Source organism: Elephas maximus, chromosome 3 (assembly GCF_024166365.1).
Source record: "Elephas maximus indicus isolate mEleMax1 chromosome 3, mEleMax1 primary haplotype, whole genome shotgun sequence".
NCBI classification, from domain to species: Eukaryota; Metazoa; Chordata; class Mammalia; order Proboscidea; family Elephantidae; genus Elephas; species Elephas maximus.
The window spans coordinates 17,954,528-17,972,937 of record NC_064821.1 but is presented as its reverse complement, the minus strand read 5'-3'; the positions used below and the strand labels follow the sequence as shown (position 1 = coordinate 17,972,937).

The 18,410-nt window shown below is 43.0% G+C and overlaps 1 protein-coding gene across 1 annotated transcript; it reads right to left on the bottom strand.

Moving 5' to 3' along the window:
* Positions 1 to 2,524: 2,524 nt before the first annotated feature.
* LOC126070957 (serine/threonine-protein kinase MARK2-like) lies at positions 2,525 to 4,555 on the bottom strand. Its single transcript, XM_049875280.1, has one exon. The coding sequence runs from the start codon at positions 4,553 to 4,555 to the stop codon at positions 2,525 to 2,527; it is 2,031 nt and encodes a 676-aa protein (XP_049731237.1).
* Between the last annotated feature and the right edge of the window lie 13,855 nt (positions 4,556 to 18,410).

Here is an 18,410-nt window from a genome sequence, read left to right as displayed (position 1 = left end):
GAGCAGAAGCATAAGAACAACCCATCCTGGAGAGAAAGAAGGCCAGTCCTGTGCCCTCTGTGAACAGCAATGTTTTCACAAACAAACACGGAATTGACCATTCCAGAAATTAAGGGAAGACCACCTTGGCCAGGGCAACATCCACAATGCTTTGGACAGTCTATCTGATTCAGGATCAGGGGTCTCCATGGCATCTACCTGTACCTCAGTCTCTCCACCCCAGTTCTACATATACCACGAATCCAGGACAGACTCGGTGCAGCCCAATCAGGACTCTGGAGTGTGCTCCAGGGTGAGCAACAGTGACGTGCTGCAGTTTAGAACATCTTCCCAGTGTGTCTGTGAGGCTTCCTCCTCATCCCACACCATGAGCAGCAGTGGTGGAGCTCAGAAGGAACTGGTTTCCTCCAGGGAGTGTGAAAACTAAGCTCTTTGCATGCTGAGAAGCTGCAAGAGATTCCTGACCAGCCAAGTTTGCCTCAGATTGTGAGCCCAGCCTCTCCCTCTGTCAGCAGCGAGGGATGGCAGGGGGCCACTGAGATTTGTTCAGTGTTATTTGCAGGATTACATGTCTTGGTTTGCCAGCTCAGCGCCACATATTTCTAACTCAGTACAAATAGTAAGAAGGAAAAGGAGGAGATATTGGGAATGATGTAGAATTTGGTAATGGGGGTCCATCCATTTAGCAGGACAATAAATTGAGAAATGACTCTGGACAGGCTTAAGTGATTGGAACTCAGTATTTGGAGCGCCCCCGCATCACTTTGGCAAGCTCTTGCTCTTTCTTAAGCTGCACTACATATTTTTCACAATGTAAATCCTGTCAACCATAGGCCCTTAGAAGTATTGACCTATTTTCCTACCAATTATAATGCTCTCTCTCCCCCACCAGTACGAGCCCTTTTCCTGAGGCAGAAATGAATCCCACTAACTAAGTGATCAAGGGCAATGGTCACTAATCAGTACATGCAAGGAAGATAAAGTATATGGTATAAATTAGGTGGACCAAAGCATGTCTCAAAAAATCAGGAACTACAACTAGCTTGGAAGTTCTTCCCTAATGTAACCTTCTCACACTGTCAAAACACAAGTTTCTTTTTTTTTTTTTTTAAATAACATTCAGTATTTTGTATGTCCTATAGGAATTGTAATTGTGGCTGTGCCCCCAGTAATCAGGCATGGCTGCTGGGGGGTTATAGCAAAGCAATTTCTTATGGAAAATGGATTTAATCCCATGGAGCTATCTAAGCACTCTTCACGTGGGAGAGTCTAACCAAATTGACAACTACCTGCTTCACGTGGGAGAGTCTAACCAAATTGACAACTACCTGCTTCCAGTGTGTGCTAGGCCTACCAAAACCATTAATACGGAAATCTTTGTTGGAAACTGATACCCAGTGTTAAAAAATATAGACATGTCACTGTACAGGAGACAGAGCCAACCATGAAAAGCTGAGAAGCAAGGTCAATTTGGGCAAAATTTATTGGCATGCCACCTCCAAGGCTACTAAAGTTCTATAAATGGGTGTGCTAGAAAAATTTCTCCTAGGGTGGAGACGATAGGGCAGGTGGTCTCCCTCTGAAAACAATAAACGGGTTCAGAAAAGGATCCAATGTATAATAGAATTGATGCCTATTCTTGAAATACTTAGGCCCACTTGAAAGTCTTCCATGTTGAGTTTCACATGGCCCAGGATCTAATTTGATGGCTAAACTCCGGATTTTTTCACAAGGAAGAACATATGATGTCATTCCACAACTCGCCTGGTCTTCGGTCATTAGTGTTCAGTCAGTGAATGTATTCTTGAGATGGTCTCTAAATTCAGGTGGGACAAGCTCAAGGTCATACTTTGGCTCTTGTGGACTTGGTCTGATTTTCTTCAGCTTCAAGATGTTTCAGAAATAGACTGGAGGCCTTTCTTTCAAGTCATCTGTGTGTGGAGTTAAACCGACAACTTTCTGGTTTGCTGTTCAGTGCATCCCAAGGGACTCCAGAGAGATCTCGATGGCCCTGTTAGTGAATCAAGTGGCTTTCCCTATTACAAGCTTTCCTTTGTCTGTCTGAACGGATGAATTTGGGAGTGTTTGTTTTGTTTTCATGAATTCTTTGCTTCATGTTTGCTGCAGCAGATCTGTAGGAATCTGAGAGCAAAGACGAGGTGGAAGTGCTTAAACCTGGAGAGGCCAAGCTGTTGTCGCTGAAGTTTACGTGGAGGAACCAGCTCCATGGAGCCCAACGAGATGATGTGGAAGATCTGCCAAGTGTGCGATGCCAACAGCTGCGAGTGGGATGTCTCCCGGGCATATGTGTTGCTGTGCACACGTGACGTGCAGGCCAAGAGGACTTTGTGCAGTGGAGGATGAAGGTATGCACACTGCCTTGATGATTGCTCAACAGGGTTCAAGTGAAGTGAATTTCGGGCACCTTTTTTAGGTGGGTTTTCCGAACATTGCCTTCAAAATTACAAAGGAGCTTAAACCTTGGAACTCCTGTTTTCTCTCAGGCAGCTCTGCTGCCCCCATTTTAAAGTGCAAGGTCCCTGGTGATTTTTGAGACAATGCTATTGAAGGCCTCAGAGGTCCCTGAAATTCTCTTCACTTTTACCCCATTGAGAGTCCTCCGAGGCAGGGTGCACACCTCCATCCTCCACTGAGTGAAGTCCTGTTGTCCTGGTGTGCCATTCATACACAGCAGTGTGTATTTGTGGGTGAGATCCCAGTCACAGCCATTGGCATCCAACACTTGACAGATCTCCTGCAGCATCTCGTCGGGCTCCAAGGAACTGGTGATCTTCATCCTCCAGGTAAATTTGAGAGAGCGTGGTTTGGCCTGTTGAGGTTTGATCATTTGTGCAGCTTTGCTGTCCGATGCTTTGTGGTCCTTTTTGTCATATGTAAAACAAAGGCATCTTCTCATGAGCTTAAAGAACCTCCCAGTGGCCTGCTTCCAGCCCTGGCTGCTGACAGAGGAAGAGGCTGGACTCACAGTCTGGGGCAAACTCGGCTGGTCAGGTAACTCATGCAGTTGCTCCTCAGAGGAAGAGGCTAGACTCACAGTCTGGGGCAAACTCGGCTGGTCAGGTAACTCATGCACCTGCTCCTCATTTACGGAGCTTAGATTTGACATTCCCTGGGTAAAACTGGTTTTCTCCGGGGCCCCGGCACTCTCGTTGATGGTGTAGGCTGAGGAGGAAGGCACAGAAACACACTGGGGTGGTGTGATGGGCTGTGGCACCTCACTGTTTCTCACCTTGGCATACAGGTCAGAGTCCTGGTTGGGCTGTGCCCAGGCTGTGGTAGATTGCTGCCGCAGGTGGGCCAGGGCCAGGGAGAATGATGGAGAAGTAGACACCATGGAGGTCCCCATCCCTCCCTCAGAGAGAGTGTTCAAAGCATCGCGGATGTAGTAACCAAAGGTGGGAATGGTGGGCTCGGTGTAACTACGCTGTTTGGGTTTAGGACAGACGGTAGGAGGCACTTCATGGGATGAGGAAGGAGTGTGGCTATCGGTGCAATGGGCTTCAGCCTGGGGTTCCAGGGTGCTGGTGTGGCTGTCAATGTCATATGTGTCGTGACGCAGGATCAGATAGGTGGCGTTCGCATCATTGTAATTGTGGTTCAACAGTGAGTCATGAATGTCTTCCTGCACGTAACCCGTGTTCACCGTCACCTCAGTGTGCCAGTGGTTATCGTAGTCTGGGAGTGGCTGCACATAGAGCTTTTGTTTTTCTTCATGGCTCACCTTCATCCATAGATGTGCTAGGATGTCCTCTAATGTGGCTCTCTTTCTTGGGTCACGAATGAAAATTTTACTGAGCAGGTGTTGACACTGGCTAGACATGTGGAAGGGAACGTGATATTGTCCCTGCAGCACCTGCTCTCGCAGCTTCGTCAAGGTCTTCCCAGGAAAAGGCAGAGATCCAGTTACCATGAAGTATAGGATGACTCCCAGGCTCCACACATCCACTGGGGGTCCGTCATACTTTTCTCCCTGAAGGAGTTCTGGGGCAGAATAAGGGGGAGTGCCACAGAAGGTATCCAGCTTGCTCCCTGTGGTGAATTCAGTTCCTAAACCAAAGTCTGCAAGTTTGATGTTCATTCGCTTGTCCAATAGTAGGTTTTCTGTTTTCAGATCCCTATGAACAATACCCTTGTCGTGGCAGTACTTCACCGCTGACACTATTTGTTGGAATTTCGTTTGGGCCTCTTTTTCGCTCATGAAGCCATGATTCACTAGGTGGTAAAAGAGGTCCCTTCCACTTGCATACTCCATCACTATATAGAGGGCGTGCTCATTCTCTATGACTTCAAACAGCTTTACAATATTTGGATGATGGAGATCCTTCATAATTTCTATCTCTCTGTATAGTCTGTGGAGGTCGGAGGACGTGTGCTGGATCTTGTCAATTATTTTAATGGCTACCTCTTGGCCGGTGATGATGTGCTGGGCCAGCTTGACCTTGGCAGATGCCCCCTTGCCGATGGTTCTGAGGAGGTGGTAGCGTCCCACATGAGTTTCCTCCACAGCAGAGAAGGCTAAGTGGCTCTGCAGCATGTTGGCTATGGTGCGAAGGCGTAGCGGGCTTTGGGATAAGAGGTGCCCTGGTGGTAGGATTAAAAACTTAAAAACCCAAAACCCTAAAAAGTGGTGACTAAAAACTTAATGAAATATGGAAGAAATGAGAAAAAGTTAAAATATAATCAAAAAGGTAAAATGAGAAAAGAGGAAGTAAAATTTTAAAAACTGACAAAAATAAGATAAATTGTATATATAAACAAAACAAGAAATCAATGAGAAAGATTCAAAAAAGGAATAAATAACATGAGGATAAGAAAAAATACAAAATAAAACAATAATAGTAAGATGATAAAAAAATTAACAAGTACATAGAAAAAAAGAAAAATTGAGGATGTAAAGGAAGAATAAAATGAAAAACGAATGAATGCAAATGAGGAAAAACAAAGAGAAAATAAGAATAGCTGGCGAGGAAATAGAAAAACCACAATTTAAAGAGAAAACAAGCCAAGTTTGGTCACGATGTCTCAGGTCACTGAAAGAGCTTCCTGAGCCAGAAAGACCACAAACCTAGGTTTCCAGGGACTTACATAGGGGCTTGGAGTTCCAAAGAATTGGCTCCTTATGAGGTCACCACAAGAAATGGACCAATAAAAACGGGGGGTAATTGACTGTGCTTTTTGCTCTCAGGGATTCTTTACTCATTTTTTTTAGAAGAAAAATGTGTGTGTGTGTGTGTGTGTGTGTGTGTGTGTGTGTGTGTGTGTGTAGAGCGAGAATTCCACAGAGCTTTTCTTTCCTTTTTATTGATCTTCATGTTATTTTTTTATTGTGTTCCAAATATACATAATAAAACACGCCATTTCAACAATTTCTACATGTGCATTTGTTACATTGCTTATATTCAAGCTGTGCAAGCATTTCACGGTTTATGTTCCAAATCATTCCACTACCTTTCACATAAACTCAATGATCCTAATCAAAAACTCTTCCTTCCCCCTCCCTGTCACCCCTGGTAACCACTAATAACCTTTGCTTTGTGTATTTTTGCTTCTGCCCTATAAGTGAGATCAGAATGCATCTCTCCTTTTCTGACGGACTGACTTTTCTCAGCTTGGTGTTTTCAGGCTTCATCCATGTTGTCGTATGCATCAAGACTTCATTTTTGGGAGTGTGTGTAATATTCCATTGGAAGTCCCTGGCTTGCACCAACAGTTAACTGCTCATCTACTAGTTTGGGGGTTCAAACCCACCCAGAGACTTCTCAGAAGACATTCCCGGTGATCTCCTTCTGAAAGGTCAGAGCCTTGAAAACCCTGTGGAGTTGTGTGTACATACCAAAGTTTGTGTATCCATTCACCTGCTGATGGACATTTTGGCTGTGTTCATCTTTTGCTTCTTGTGAAAAGTGCTGCAGTGAAAAGTTGTATATAGATTTCCGCTTGCGTTCCTGCCTTGCATAGTGGCTGTTGTTGTTATTAGATGCTGTCGAGTTGATTCTGACTCATAGTGACCCTAGGTACAACACAACAAAACACTTCCTGGTTCTGCCCCATCATCAAAATTGTTGCTGTGTTTGAGCCCATTGTTGCAGCCACTGTGTCAGTCTGTCTTGTCAAGGTCTTCCTCTTTCTCCCTAACCCTCTACTTCACTAAGTGTCTTAGTTATCTAGTGCTGCTATAAGTGCAATACCACAAGTGGATGGCTCTAACAAAGAAATTTATTCTCTCCCAGTCTACGAGGCTAGAAGTCTGAATTCAGGGTGCCAACTCCCAGGCAATGCTTTCTATCTTTGTTGTTTCTGGGAGAAGGTCCTTGTCATCAATTATTTTCTCCCTAGGAGCTTCTCAGCACAGTGACCCTGGGTCCAAAGAACGTGCTCTGCTCCTGGCAGTTCTTTCGTGGTGTCATGAGGTCCCTATATCTCTCTAATTTCATTTCTCTCCTTTTATCTCTTGGAAGATAAAAGGTGATAGAGGTCACACCCCAGGGAACCTCCCCCTCCATCGGATCTGGGCTGTGACTTTCGTAAACGCGTTTCATCCCTTTCTATTCAATCCATGACATTCCACCTTGTTGTTGTTGTTGTTAGGTGCCGTCGAGTCGGTTGTGACGCATAGCGACCCTACGCACAACAGAACGAAACACTTCCCGGCCCTGCGCCATCCTTAGAATCGTTGTTATGCTGGAGCTCATTGTTGCAGGCACTGTGTCAGTCCAGCTCCTTGAGGGTCTTCCTCTTTTCCGGTGACCCTGTACTGTGCCAAGCATGATATCCCTCTCCAGGGACTGATCCTCCCTGACAATGTGTCCAAATTATGTAAGACGCATTCTCGCCATCCTTGCCTCAAAGGAGCATTCTGTCCGCACTTCTTCCAGGACAGATTTGTTCATTCTTTTGGCAGTCCCTGGTATATTCAATATTCTTCACCAACACCAGAATTCAAAGGCGTCAATTCTTCTTTGGTCTTCCTTATTCATTGTCCAGCTTTCACACCCGTATAATGTCATTGAAAATACCGTGGTTTGAGCCAGGTGCACCTTAGTCTTCAGGGTGACATCTTCATCTTCAGCACTTCGAAGGGGTCCTTAGCAGCAGATTTGCCCAATGCAATGTGTCTTTTGATTTCTTGACTGCTGCTTGAATGGCTGTTAATTGTGGATCCAAGTAAAATGAAATCCTTGACAACTTCAATCTTTTCTCCGTTTATCACGATGTTGCTCATTGGTCCAGTTGTGAGGATTGTTGTTTTCTTTATATTGAGGTGTAATCCATACCGAAGGCTGTGGTCTTTGATCTTCATCAGTAAGTGCTTCAAGTCCTCTTCACTTTCAGCAAGCAAGGTTGTGTCATCTGCATCACGCAGGTTGTTAATGAGCCTTCCTCCAATCCTGGTGCCCTGTTTTTGTTCATATAGTCCAGCTTCTTGTATTATTTGCTCAACATAGAGATTGAATAGGTATGGTGAAAGAATAGAACCCTGACGCACACCTTTCTTGACTTTAAACCAATCAATATCCCCTTGTTCCATCTTAACAACTGCTTCTTGATCTATGTAAAGGTTCCTCAAGAGCACAATTAAGCGTTCTGGAATTCCCGTTCTTTGCAGTGTTATCCATAGTTTGTTATGATCCACACAGTCGAATGCCTTTGCATAGTCTATAAAACACAGGTAAACATCCTTCTGGTGTTCTCTGCTTTCAGCCAGGATCCATCTGACATCAGCAATGATATTCCTGGTTCCATGTCCTCTTCTGAAACCGGCCTGAATTTCTGGCAGTTCCCTGTCGATATACTGCTGCAGCCGTTTTTGAATGATCTTCGGCAAAATTTAGCTTCCTTGTGATATCGATACTGTTCTATAATTTCCACATTCAGTTGGATCACCTTTTTTGGGAATAGGCATAAATATGGATCTCTCTTTTTTTTGTTTTTCCAGTCAGTTGGCCAGGAAGCTGTCTTCCCTATTTCCTGGCATAAACGAGTGAGCACGTCCAGCGCTGCATCTGTTTGTTGAAACATCTCAATTGATATTCCATCAATTCCTGGAGCCTCGTTTTTCGCCAATGCCTTCAGAGCAGCTTGGACTTCTTCCTTCAGTACCGTCGGTTCCTGATCATATGCCACCTCTTGAAATGGTTGAATATCAACTAATTCTTTTTGGTATAATGACTCTGTGTATTCCTTCCATCTTCTTTCGATGCTTCCTGCATCGTTTAATATTTTCCCCATGGAATCCTTCACTATTGCAACTCGAGGTTTGAAATTTTTCTTCACTTCTTTCACCTTGAGAAACGCCGAGTGTGTTCTTCCCTTTTGGTTTTCCATCTGCAGCTCTTTGCACGTGTCATTATAATACTTTGTCTTCTGGAGAGGCGCTTTGAAATCTTCTGTTCAGTTCTTTTACTTCATCAATTCTTCCTTTTGCTTTAGCTGCTCGAAGTTCAAGAGCAAGTTTCAGAGTCTCCTCTGACATCCATCTTGGTCTTTTCTTTCTTTCCTGTCTTTTCAATGACCTCTTGCTTTCTTCATGGATGATGTCCTTGATGTCATTCCACAACTCGTCTGGTCTGCAGTTAGCAGTGTTCAATGCGTCAAATCTATTTCTGAGATGGTCTCTAAATTCAGGTAGGATATAGTCAAGGTCATATTTTGGCTCTCGTGGACTTGCTCTGAGTTTCTTCAGTTTTAGCATAAACTTGCATATGAGCAATTGATGGTCTGTTCCACACTTGGCCCCTGGCCTTGTTCCGACTGATGAGATAGAGCTTTTCCATCGTGTCTTTTCACAGATGTAGTGAATTTGATTTCTGTGTTTTCCATCTGGTGAGGTCCGTGTGTATAGTTGCCGTTTATGTTGGTGAAAGAAGGTGTATTTGCAATGAAGAAGTCATTGGTCTTGCAAAATTCTATCATTCAATCTCTGGCATTGTTTCTATCACCAAGGCCATATTTTCCAACTGCTGATCCTTCTTCTTTGTTTCCAACTTTTGCATTCCAATTGCCAGTAATTCTCAATGCATCTTGACTGCATTTTCGATCAATTTCATACTGTAGCAGCTGATAAAAACTTCTCTTTCTTCATCTTTGGCCCTAGTGGTTGGTGCGTACATTTGAATAATAGTCATATTAACTGATCTTGCTTGTGGACGTATGAACATTATCCTATCAGTGACAGTGTTGTACTTCAGGATAGGTCTTGAAACGTTCTTTTTGATGATGAATGCAACACCATTCCTCTTCGAGTTGTCATTCCCAGCATAGTAGAGTATATGATTGTCCGATTCAAAATGGCCACTGCTAGTCTATTTCAGCTCACTAATGCCTAGGATGTCGATGTTTATGCGTTCCATTTCATTTTTGATGATTTCCAATTGTCCTAGATTCATAGGTCATACATTCCAGGTTCCGATTATTCATGGATGTTTGCAGGTGTTTCTTCTCATTTGGAGTTGTGCCACATCAGCAAATGAAGGTCCCGAAAGCTTTACTCCATCCACATCGTTAAGGTCGACTGTACTTTGAGGAGGCAGCTCTTCCCCAGTCATCTTTTGAGTGCCTTCCAACCTGAGGGGCTCATTTTCAGGCAGTATATCAGACAGTGTTCCAGTGCTATTCCTAAGGTTTTCACTGGCTCATGCTTTTCAGAAGTAGACTCCAGGGTCCTTGTTCCTAGTCTGTCTTAGTCTGGTAGCTCAGCTGAAACCTGTCCTCCATGGGCAACCCTGCTGGTATCTGAATCCCGGTGGCATAGCTTCCAGCATCACAGCAACACACAAGCACCCACAGTACGACAAACTGAGAGACACGGGGGGTTCCACTTGTAGACCCCCAAAATTCATGTCCTTGCCACATGTAAAACACTTTCACCCCATTATATCATCCCAAAAGTCTTAACTCCACGTCCAGATTCTTTCCTGGGGCAGAATTTCTCTTCATCTGTGAAATCTAGAAGTTTTTTGCTTCCAAAGTACAAGAATCGAACAGGCACAAGGTAGACCTTTCCATTAGAAATGGTAGAAATTGGAGGGAATGAGGGGATAGGGGTCATCACCAGCAATTTACATTACCTCTCAAGGGTTGAAAATAGCCCTCTGTTCTGAGAGACCATCGGGGCAATGGCCCTGCCCTCCAGATGCTAAGTGCTGGCTACAATCTCTGGATTCTGGCTGAAGGCCCTTAGGACTTGAACTTCAGTTCTTCCTCCCAGGCCCACTGGAACAGCAACTCTGTTCCATCAGCTTCGGGCAGCTCCATTCTCCTAGTCCATCTGAGTGGCGACTCTATCCATTCGGCCTTAGCAGGGCCCATTCTTCTGCCTGTTGAGCGTGGCAGCCCTGCCCCCTCAGCTTTGGTCAGTGTATGTGGCCCAATCCTTTAGCAAAATATTACTGTCATGTGATGTTAATGACACTGTTTGATAATTTCCACATTCTGTTGGATCACCATTCTTTGGGATGGGCGCATATATCTCTTCCAGTTGGTTGGGCGGTTAGCTTACATCCAAATTTCTTGCCATAGATGCATGAGAACCTCCATTGCTGCATCCATTTGTTGAAACATCTCAACTAGTGTTTAATTCCTAGAGCCTTGTTTTTCACCAATGTCTTCAGTGTAGCCTATGTTTGAGGCCATTGTTGATGCCACTGTGCCAGTCCATCTTGTTGAGGCTCTTCCTCTGTTTTGCTGACCTTGTCCTTTACCAAACGTAATGTCCAGGAGGATTGGTCTCTCTTGGTAACATGTCTAAAGTAAGTGAGGTGAAGTTTTCCCATCCGCCCTCCAAGGAGCATTCTGGCCATACTTCTTGTAAGACCTATTGGTTTATTTCGGTAGTCTGTGGTATATTATTCAATATTCTTTGCCAAGACTATCATTTAGGTGTTTGGAAAGACTCTAAGGATCCCTGGTGATGCAGTAGTGAAGCACTGAGCTGCTACGGAAAAGGTCGGTGGTTTGAACCCACCAGCCCCTCCATGGAATAAAGACGTGGCAGTTTGCTTTCATAAAGATGAAAGCCTCAGAAACCCTGTGGGGCAGTTTTCTGTCCTGTAATGTCACTATGAGTTGGAATTGATAGCTATGGGTAAAGACTTTTACTCTGTGAGATTAAGGTGAGAGTAAGAGATGAGCCAAGCTCAGATTTCAGCCAGTCCAAATTGGAGTCCAAAGCCAAGCCACCCCTGCCAAAGCAGCGTGTGGGAAAGGAACCCAAGACTGTGTCGGGTTTGGATTTGGGCGAGGATGTGGAGTCTGACCTGCAATTAGATTCTGCAGGTGTGGAGGCACAAGGACTAGTTAGAGTGAGGGCATATAGAGGTCAATTTATTAATGGAGTGTTAGCTCATGCCCGTCTCACAGTGGGTCTAGTGGGTCCCCAAACCCGTACTGTAGTGATTTCCCCAGATCCAGAATGTGTAATTGGAGTAGTCATACTCAGCAAGTGGCAGAACCCACACGTTGGCTCCCTGACATGTGGAGCAAAGGATATTATGGTAGGAAAGGCTAAGCAGAAGGCATTAGAACTGCCCCTACCTAGGAAAATAGGAAACCAAAAGCAATGCTGCATTCCTGGAAGGATTGGAGAGATTATTGCCACCATCATGGACTTGAAGGATCCAGGGGTGTTGATTCCCACCACATCTGTATTCAACTTGCGTATGTGGCCCATGAAAAAACGGGTGGATCTTGGAGAATGACAGTGGATTATTGAAAACTTAACCAGGTGGTGACTGCTATTGCAGCTGCTGTTCCAGATGTGGTTTCATTGCTTTAGCAAATTAAATATATCTCCTGGTACCTCGTATGGACCTGTTGATGTGTGTAATGCCTTTTTCTCCATACCTGTTTCAAAGGACCTCCAGAAGCCATTTGCCTTAAGCTGGCAAGGTCAGCAGTACATCTTTACTCTTCTACCTCGGGGGTGTATCAACTGTCCAGCCTTATGTCATAATTTAGTCTGAAGGGATCTCTTTACCACCAAGGAAGAAGAAACAGAAGAGGAGCGCCTACTTTGGACCCAGGGTCCCTCCACTGAGAAGCTCCTGGACCCAGGGTAAGATTGATGACAAGGACTTTCCCGTAGACCCTTCCCTTGGAGCTAGTCCCTGAATTTAGCCTTCTAGCCTTTTCAACTGTGAGAGAATAAATTTCTTTTTGTTAAAGACATCTTCTTGTGGTATTTTTGTAGTAGCAGTGGTAGATATCTATGGCAGAATTCTAAAGCCAAGCTTCTTTGAGTAGACTATTTACACAGCTACAGGTCTCCTGTTGCTATATTTATCATCTTTGGTTGTTAAAAATTTGCAGTGCTATTAAATCTTACTGCTAAGTTTTCTAAACACAAGTTAAAATGTTAATGTTGGAAATTTTTTATAATTCCATTGGCATATATATTTTATTACCACGGCAATTCTGAGACTCAAAATATTTTTTATCGTACTAGCTTTATGTGTAGTATTTGGGGGAAGAATTAAGAGAACTGAGAATTTCGAAATGAGTAGTCCAAAGCATGAGATCGCAAACACTGTCATGAACTGGGGTTTGAGCCATAAGACAGAAAAAGAAACAGTGAATGAATATTCACGTTCTCTTCTCCTCCTGCAGGAAGTCTGACATTGGCCTGCATCTTGCCACATCCATCTTGACCTGTCTGTGTGTTCAGTTCTTCACACTCTAACCAGAATATCCTTGCAAAAATAAATCAAATGACTCCCGTGTTTCCAATCCTTTCATGAATTCTCATTAGTTTTAGGAGAAGTTCCAAATTCTGAATGCAGCCTATTCAGTCTTCCATTATCTGGCGCCTAAAACTTCAGTTATTACTTTCCCTGTTTCACTCTCTGGGCTGCAATCATAAGGAAACTGCAAATACCCTGTCATCTCTACTGTTCCATTCATCCTAAATGCTCCCTCTCCAGCCCCGACTGCTAACTAGATTTTACCAATCTTTCAGGTCTCTGATCAAATGTAACTTCTTCAGAAAGTATACTTCGGGGCCATTACTGTTCTTCCTCACGGCATCTGGGATTCTCTTTATACTCCGTATCTCATGTCATATAATTATTTGTGCAACGATGTAGAGGTTTCCTGTGGTGTATAGGGTACCGCGCCTACAGATGCAGTGTCATAGGCCCGTTTGTGATCTACGCAGTTTGTTGCCTCAGCATTCATTAATCCCTGCTAGCTACCCTCCCGCCCAGCTCCTCACATGGCCATTCCTATCTTGTCACTTGGTCTGTCGACAGTTGTAGTGTCCACCCTCCCTGAGGACTCCAAAATGCATATCTCTAGACAGGATCACTCCAGATTGTTAGAGTCTCCACATGGAAGTTTAATAGATACATCAAGTTTGGCATGTTCAAAATCCTAATCCTTTTCTTTATTGTTAGATCTCATTGAGTCAATTGTGACTCATAACGATCCTGTGTACAACAGTGTGAAACACTGCCTGGTCCTGCACCATCCTCACAATCATTGTTATGCCGGAGCCCATTGTTGCAGCCACTGCGTCAATCCATCTCGTTGGGGGTCTTCCACTTTTTCGATGACCCTCTTGTTGACCAAGGTTGATATCCTTCTCCAGGGACTGATCCCTCATGATAACATGTCAAAAGAACATGAGACCAAACCTGGACATTGTTTCTTGTAATGGGCATTCTGGCTGTACTTCTTCCAAGACAGATTTGTTTGTTCCACCAGCAATCAGTATATTCAATATTCTTTTCCAATACCATAATTCAAAGTTATCAGTTCGTCGGTCTTCCGTGTGCATTGTCCAGCTCTCTCATGCGTATGAGGTGCCTGAAAACAGCATGGCTTGGTAAGGTGCACCTTAGTCGTTAAAGTGATAGCTTTGCCTTTTAGCACTTTAAAGAGGTCTTTTGCAGCAGGTTTGCCCGGTGCAATACATTATTTGATTTCTTTTTTTTTTTTAATATTTTTTGTGTTTCAAGTGAAAGTTTAAAAAGCAAGTCAGTGTCTTATACAAAAATTTATACATACATTGCTATATACTACTAATTACTCTCCTCCTAATGAAAAAACACACTCCTTCCCTCCATTCTCTCTTTTCGTGTCCATTCAGCCAGCTTCTGACCCCCTGTGCCCTCTCATCTCCCCTTCATACAGGAGATGCCAACATAGTCTCATGTGTTCCCTCGATCCAAGAAGTTCCTTCTTCACCAGTATCATTTTCCATCCCATATTCCAGTCTAATCCCTGTCTGAAGAGTTGGCTTTGGGAATGGTTCCTATTTTGGGCTAACAGAAGGTCTGGGGACTGTAGCCTCTGGGGTCTTTCTAGTCCCATTCTGACAATTAAGTCTGGTCTTATTATGAGAATTAGGGGTCTGCATCCCACTGCTCTCCTGATCTCTCAGAGCTTCTCTGTTGTGTTCCCTGTCAAGGGAGACATCAGTTGTGGCCAGGCACTGTCTAGCTCTTCTGGTCTCAGGTTGGTGTAGTCTCTGGTTTGTGTGGTCCTTTCTGTCTCTTAGGCTCATAATTACCTTGTGTCTTTGGTGTTCTTCATTCTTCCTTGCTCCAGGTGGATTGAGACCAGCTGATGCATCTTAGATGGCTATTTGCTAGCGTTTAAGACCCCAGAGGCCACTCTCCAAAGTGGGATGCAGAATGTTTTCTTAATAGATTTATTATGCCAGTTGACTTAGATGTCTCCTGAAACCATGGTGTCCAAACTCCCGCCCGTGCTACGCTGGCCTTCTAGTCATTCAGTTTAATCGGGAAACTTCTTTGCTCTTGGTTTAATGCAGTTGTGTTGACCTCTCCTGTATTGTGTGTTGTCTTTCCCTTCACCTAAAAGAAAAACTTATCTACTATCTAATTAGTGAAAACCCCTCTCCCTCCCTCCCTCCCTCCACCCTCTTAGAACTATCAAAGAACATTTTCTTCTCTGTTTAAACTATTTCTCCAGGTCTTATAATAGTGGCCTTACACAATATTTGTACTTTTGCATCTGACTAATTTCAGTCAGCATAATGTCTTCCAGATTTCTCCGTGTTATAAGAAGTTTCATGGATTCATCATTGTTCTTTATTGATGTGTAGTATTCCATTGTGTGAGTATATCATAATTGATTTATCCATTTATCCGTTGATGGCCACCTTGGTTGCATCCAAGTTTTTGCTATTGTAAAGAGAGCTGCGGTGAACATGGGTGTGCATATATCTGTTCGTGTAAAGTCTCTTATTTCTCGAGGATATATTGCAAGGAGTGGGATTGCTGGATCGTATGGTAGTTCGATTTCTAGTTTTTTTAGGAATCGCCAAATCGATTTCCAAAGTGGTTGTACCATTTTACATTCTCACCAGCAGTGTGTAAGTGTTCCAGTCATTCCACAAGCTCTCCAACATTTATTATTATGTGTTTTTGGATTAAAGCCAGCCTTGTTGGAGTGAGATGGAATCCCATTGTTGGTTTGATTTGCGTTTCTCTAGTGGCTAAAGATCATGAGCATTTTCTCATGTATCTGTTAGCTACCTGAATGTCTTCTTTAGTGATGTGCTTCTTCATATCCTTTGCCCATTTTTTAATTGGGTTATTTGTCTTTTTGTTGTTGAGTTTTTGGAATATCACATAGATTTTACAGATCAGGCGCTGATGGGAAATGTCATAGCTAAAAACTTTTTCCCATTCCGTAGGTAATCTTTTTACTCTTTCGGTGAAGTCTTTGGATGAGTGTAGGTGTTTGGTTTTTAGGAGCTCCCATTTATCTAGTTTTTCTCGTGCAGTGTTAGTAATGTTTTGTTTACTGTTTATGCCATGTATTAGGGCTCCTGACTTTGTCCCTATCTTTTCTTCCATGATCTTCATGGTTTTGTATTTCATGTTTAGGTCTTTGATCCATTTTAAGCGTATTTTTTTGCATGGAGTGAGGTATGGGTCTTGTTTCATTGTTTTGCAGATGGATATCCAGTTATGCCAAAGCACCGTTTGTTAAAAAGACTTTCTTTTTCCCATTTAACTGTTCTGAGGCCTTTGTCAAATATCAAATGCTCTATTCTGTCCCATTCATCTGTGGATCTTTTGTTGTACCAGTACCAGGCAGTTTTGACTCTCGTGGCGGTGTAATAGGTTGTAAAATCAGGTAGAGTAAGGCCTTCCACTTTGTTCTTGTTTTTCAGTAATGGTTTACTTATCCAGGGCCTCTTTCACTTTCGTATGAAGTTGTTGATTTGTTTCTCTATCTCATTTAAAAATGTTGTTGGAATTTGGATCAGAATTGCAATAAATCTATAGAAGACTTTTGGTAGAATAGACCTTTTGATAATGTATAGTCTTCCTATCCATGAGCAAGGTATGTTTTCCCAGTTCTTTAGGTCTCTTTTGGTTTTTTGCAGAAGCGTTTTGTAGATTTCTTTGTATGAGTCTTTTACGTCTGTTGTAAGATTTATTCCTAAGTAGTTTATGTTCTTGGGGACTATTGTAAATGGTATCGATTTGGTGATTTCCTGTTCGATGTTCTTTTTTAATCATTTCTAAACGTACGATGGAGTAGTATTAAACGTATTCACAGAGTTGTATAATCATTACCAGTTTCTATTTGCAAAATTTTTTGTCACCCACAATAGAAACTCTATACCCATTCAGAAATAACTCCCAATTATTCTGTTCTTCAGCCCTGGTATCCTCTTATCTACTTTCTGTTTGTATGAATTTGTGTATCCTAAGTAGTTCATATAAGCTTATTTTACTTGGCATAGTTTTTTCAGAGTATATCTACATTGTATTGTGTATCAGAATTTCATACCTTTTTGGCTGAATAATATGCCATTGTATGCCTATACTAAACATTGTTTATCCATTCGGCTGTTAATGGACACTTGGGTTTATACCTTTTGGCTATTGTGAATAATACTGCAATGAATATTGGTTTACAAGTCACTTTTGGAGTCTCTGTTTTCCATTCCTGTGGTATATACCTAGGAGTGGAAGTGGTGGGTCCCATGATAATTGTTTACCTTTTGGAGTAAGCACCAATGTGTTTTCCACAGCAGCTGCACCATTTTACATTTCCAACAGCAATGTATGAGCATGGAAACTTCTCCACAGCACTTGTTATTTTTCCTTTTTAATTATTATTATACCCATCCTATTAGGTATGAAGTGGTATCTCATTTTGGTTTTGATTTGCATTTCTCTAAGGGCTAATGATATTTAGCACTGTTTCTTATGCTTCTTAATGATTTATATACCTTCTTTACAGAACTATCTATTCAAGTCCTTTGCTCAGTTTTAAATTGGTATATTGGTCTTTTTGTTCTTGAGTTTTAGGAATTGTATACATATTTTGAATCTTATACTCTTATAAGTTATATGACTTGCAGACATTTTCTGCTATAGGGTTTCTTTTTTTTTTTGTAATGATTTTTTATTGTGCTTTAAGTGAAAGTTTACAAATCAAGTCAGTCTGTCACACAAAAACCTATATACACCTTGCTACACACTCCCAATTACTCTCCCCGTAATGAGACTGCCAGCTCTCTCCCTCCACTCTCTTTTCATGTCCTTTTCGCCAGCTTCTAACCCCCTCCATCCTCTCATCACCCCTCCAGGCAGGAGATGCCAACATAGTCTCAAGTGTCCACCTGATCCAAGAAGCTCACTCCTCACCAGCATCCGTCTCCAACCCATTGTCCAGTGAAATCCATGTCTGAAGAGTTGGCTTCGGGAATGGTTCCTGTCCTGGGGCAAGAGAAGGTCTGGGGGCCATAACCACCGGGGTCCTTCCAGTCTCAGGCAGACCATTAAGTCTGGTCTTATGAGAATTTGGGGTCTGCATCCCACTGCTCTCCTGCTCCCTCAGGGGTTCCGTGTTGTGTTCCCTGTCAGGGCAGTCATCGGCTGTAGCTGGGCACCATCTAGTTCTTCTGGTCTCAGAATGATATAGTTGCTGGTTCATGTGGCCCTTTCTGTCTCTTGGGCTCCTAATCACCTTGAGTCCTTGCTATTCTTCATTCTCCTTTGATCCTGGTGGTTTGAGACCAATTGATGCATCTTAGATGGCAGCTTGCTATCGTTTAAGACCCCAGATGCCACTCTTCAAAGTGAGATGCAGAATATTTTGATAATAGATTTTATTGTGCCAATTGACTTAGATGTCCCCTGAAACCATGGTCTCCAGACTCCTACCCCTGCTATGCTGGCCTTCAAAGTATTCAGTTTATTCAGGAAAGTTCTTTGCTTTTGGTTTAGTCCAATTGTGCTGACCTCGCCTGCATTGTGTGCTGTCTTTCCCTTCACCTAAAGTAGTTCTTATCTACTACTTAATTAGTAAAAACCCCTCTCCCACCCTCTCTCCTTCCCCTTTCTCATAACCTCAAAAGAATGTTTTCTTCTCAGTTTAAACTGTTTCTCAAATTCTTATAATAA

Excerpts from the sequence above, each read along its gene's own strand:
- LOC126070957 (XM_049875280.1), bottom strand. The coding sequence starts at position 4,555 with ATGCTGCAGAGCCACTTAGCCTTCTCTGCTGTGGAGGAAACTCATGTG.